Source organism: Eurypyga helias, unplaced genomic scaffold, assembly GCF_000690775.1.
Source record: "Eurypyga helias isolate BGI_N326 unplaced genomic scaffold, ASM69077v1 scaffold20697, whole genome shotgun sequence".
In the NCBI taxonomy this organism is placed as follows: Eukaryota; Metazoa; Chordata; class Aves; order Eurypygiformes; family Eurypygidae; genus Eurypyga; species Eurypyga helias.
The window spans coordinates 17,063-20,744 of record NW_010261401.1 but is presented as its reverse complement, the minus strand read 5'-3'; the positions used below and the strand labels follow the sequence as shown (position 1 = coordinate 20,744).

The following is a 3,682-nucleotide window of genomic DNA, read 5'->3' as shown; positions in this document are numbered from 1 at the left end:
CCCAGGTCCAGGCTGCCGGGCAGCAGTGATGGACCTGCAAGCCCAGCCGTGTCCCAGGCAGCGCGGAGCTGCGGGACCTGAGTCCCGGGGCTTCTCAGGGGATTGAAGAAGTCAACCTGAGCTCCCTCCCGAGGCTGCCACTGCTCCAGAGGACACGAGGGAGCTGGCAGGAGCTGGCGGTGAAGGGAGCGAGCTACAGTGCCCTAATTTATGGGCAAGACACGGGCCAAGCAAGCCTCCCTGCCTGCAGCCCAGCACAGGGGCTGTCGGGATGGGATACCTTTCCGGATCAGGTACACGTAGCAATCCGTCAGCAGGACGTAGATCAGCTGCAGGTTCCCCTCCATGTGCCCGGTGCTCATTCGGATCATCTGTACAGAGAGAGCAGAGCGCTCAGCCCGCGGCCGATGCAGGCGCGGAGCTGGTCCTTCACGGGAGATGGACTGCGACTGCCTTACCCTGAACAACTGTTCCTCGTTCTCCCGAAAGACATGGATCATCAGCAGGAGGAGATGGTTGTTATCCACCCTGTGAAAAGAGACAGTAGAGGATGGACACGGACATGGGTGCAGGAAGGGCAACCCCCGTCCTACTGAACGTGTCTATGACTTGGGCACCTCTTGGCCCCCCAGGACCTTCTCCTGACCCTGTGCATCAACTTCATCCTGGAAAAGGATGGGCTTTGCCCCCCACACCAAGGACAGAAGGAGAAGTACCAGCTTGAGCTCAGTGTTGTTTGGAAGATGCTCTCCCTGCTGAGCAAACCCAGCCTCACCTGAACTCGGAGGGATGGGTCAGCTCCGAAGGGCTGCCCTGCCCTTCCTCCACGCCGGAGTCCTCGGCGCTGCTCGGGGAAGGGCTGGGCTGCTCCTTCTTCGGCTCATGGGGAGCCTGGGGGTTGGGGGTTTCTGTCTGGACAGTTTGGGTTTCATCACTCGCCCCTCCAGACTCTTCTACTGCCCCAACTGCTTCTCCTTCTCTGCTTTCTTCTTCAGGAGCCTCAGGGCTATCAGGAACATGTGGCGGTTGGCCAGGCCCTGGAGCGTCATGGTGGCCACTACCTGCTGCAGCAGCGTTTGGACTCTCGACGGTAAAGCGGTAGAAGTCCATGGGGGCTGAAATCCCCTTGCTAAAGTCGCCAGAGGACGATCCATCTGGGGTCTCCCCTGGCGTGCCGGTCCGAAAGGACTGCCCGGGGGGCTCAAGAGGGGGGTTCCAGCCCCTGGGATCCAGCTGCCCGTTGAGTCTGTCCATCACCTTGCTCAGCGGCTGCCCCACGCTCTCCATGGACGTGTCCTTCATCTCGGGGATGCGTAAAGCCAGCTGGCTGAGGGCAGAGCCCTCGCGGCCCTCTTCCCGGCTGCCCGGGGCAGCGGGACCATCGTCCCTCTGCGGGTCCTCTCTGTCGCTCAGCCCGTTCACGCCGCTGTCTCCACTGGCCTGCTGGGTCTCGGGCACTGCGGGCGCAGGGGTGTTCACCGCCTCCTCAGGCTTCGCTTTCTTCTTCTTGCCCGCTTTCTTCTTCTTGGCTAACCTGTGCGGCGAGAGCAATAGAGATGTCACTCATCTGTGCCTGCTTTGGCTTCTGCAATAGGGAGAGGACTGCCACCCTTTCCCAGCAACCTTCCTTTGCAATTTTCCCTGTGGCAGAGAAACCCTTCTGTCAAGAACACTGCTCACTGCGTGCCCACATAGCGCCCCCGTCTCCGGGCCAGCTGCCACAAGAAAAGCAGGGCACGGACACGGTTTTCTCCCTGTCCAACAAAGAAAAAAAGCATCGGCTGCTGGACACAGTGTCTTGGGCTTCCTTTGGCTGCAAAGGGGATCACGAATGGATGCGGAGCTGAAGCGACCCGGGATAAATCCCTGTCTGAGAGGAAGATGCTGGGAAGGGAGGTTTCAAGGGGACACGGGAATGCTGTGTCTCTGCCTGCCAGAAGAGGGAGGTGCGGAAGTGTTTGGGCCTCCCATGGCACCCAAACTGCTGACAGGTCACTCATTTGGGCAGCGAGCATGGTGCTCCCCTTCCCGTGTGTCTGCCGGCATGTGACGTAACCCAGCTCCTCTGCTCCTTCCAGGAAAAACAGGGCATGAGAACAAAGCACAGGCCTGCTGGGATGGTTTTGGGGTGCTCCCATCCCTGGGTGTGAGCAGAGAGAGCCTTGAGCTCTCTGGGTTTAAGGGCTCTGAGGGACCCCCTGTGCCAGGAGTCACACAGTGGCAGGCAACTCTGCGGAGGCGTCTCCCTCACAGGTCTGGCCACAGCTCGCTGACAGACAAAGGGGCAGCAGATCCGAGACCCAGCCTTGCTGCAAACCTGCCACCAGCTGGAGGAAGCTGCACATAAAGCCCACGGCTTCCCCCGAGCTCTCCCATACAGGCTGGGGGGCAAAGGTGTTTCTGTTGAGCCAGCCTGCAGCTTCGCAGACCTGAGGGACCGGCGTCAGTCGGTGCACGGAGATATAAACCCACTTTCTTGTGATTTTATAGAGGCTACACCGCAGATGCTGCCTCCGTGGGGCTGGAAGGGGTGGCACATCATCACCCTCTGGTGACGGGTGGCACTCGGGGCATGTCTCCATCCCTACCTGATGACCTCCAGCTCCGTGCAGCTCTCGGACTGGTCCGTCCCTTCAGGGGTGCCTTCTGCTTTCTCCCGAGAAGCCGTGTGCACCGGCGTGGTCTCGGCGGAGGAGGGCACATCCGCTTTCTCCTCGTTGAAGGGGTTGTAGCGCTGCGTCGGGCTCTTCACCGAGGCCTTGCTGCTGTTGGCCTCGGAGGCGGTGGAGCGTGGGCAGCTGAGCGTGTCCGTGAGGTCTCCATCTGCAAAAAGAGGAAGGGAAGAGCAGGATTAACGTCAGCTTGGGCACCTGCATCAAGTCAAATCAAGCAAAGCTGCGCGTCGGGGGGCTCGGGGCGCTGCGTGGTGACACCGTCCCGGGCACCGGCAGACCAGCTTAGCTTCAGAGATTGCTGCGGGCAGCAGGCCCTTGGCGAGGAGGGACAGAGGCCAGCGCACGACCCGGCATCGCTCTGCGTTTTGCACCCGCTGCGATTTAGGCAATGCCTGGAAATAACAGCTCGGTCACCAGGGAGCCGGCAGCTGGATGAAGAAGTGGAAGTAGCGTCCTCGGGAAGGAAGTTGAGGGGTTTTGGGGCCACGGCGCTCCTCAGCAGGACGACAGCGAGTGAACGCAGCTGCTGCCCCGCGTTGCCGCTTCTCCCCCGCGACGGGGTCTTGGCTAGCAGGGCCGAAAGGGAGCTGGCCCACAGAGCAGCCATCCTTATGGAGCTGGCTGCTTTTCTCGGCTTGCATGAGACCCCCACGGGGGGCTGGAAGTGTGGAGGGGACACACAGAGCATTCACAGGGGTCCGAGGACAGCAGGCTGCACAGACAGGTCACAGCACAACCGGCTTGGCCCGTGTTAGTCTTCAGAGGGCAAAGGAGCAGCGGAGAAGGGTGACAGGAGCCATGCTCGGAGTTACCGTCCACAAAGTCACGGTTAAAGGAAGGTTCCCCATGCCCTTCGTTTCCAAAGCCAGCTAGAAACCTCCCGCGAGGTGGGGAGACCCCTTCCCAAGGAAGCCCCGGCCCCACGCAGACCGATTCAGGGCGCAGGTTTCGGGTAGGAGAGCGAAACCTCTCATTAAAACGTCTAATAAAGGCAGTTTTGTGAAGCT

The 3,682-nt window shown here is 60.8% G+C and overlaps 1 protein-coding gene across 1 annotated transcript in view; it reads right to left on the bottom strand.

The window, feature by feature from the left end:
* PLEKHM2 (pleckstrin homology domain containing, family M (with RUN domain) member 2) overlaps positions 1–3,682 on the bottom strand; it is a gene marked incomplete at its 3' end in the record, with an annotated part of 17,710 nt that overhangs the window by 2,812 nt on the left and 11,216 nt on the right. Inside the window, exons 9-12 of the mRNA XM_010155371.1 lie at positions 2,589–2,823; positions 776–1,534; positions 459–528; positions 283–371 (exon numbers count right to left, since the gene is read on the bottom strand). Coding sequence (XP_010153673.1) covers positions 283–371; positions 459–528; positions 776–1,534; positions 2,589–2,823 — 1,153 coding nt within the window. The remainder of the gene's footprint in view (positions 1–282; positions 372–458; positions 529–775; positions 1,535–2,588; positions 2,824–3,682) is intronic.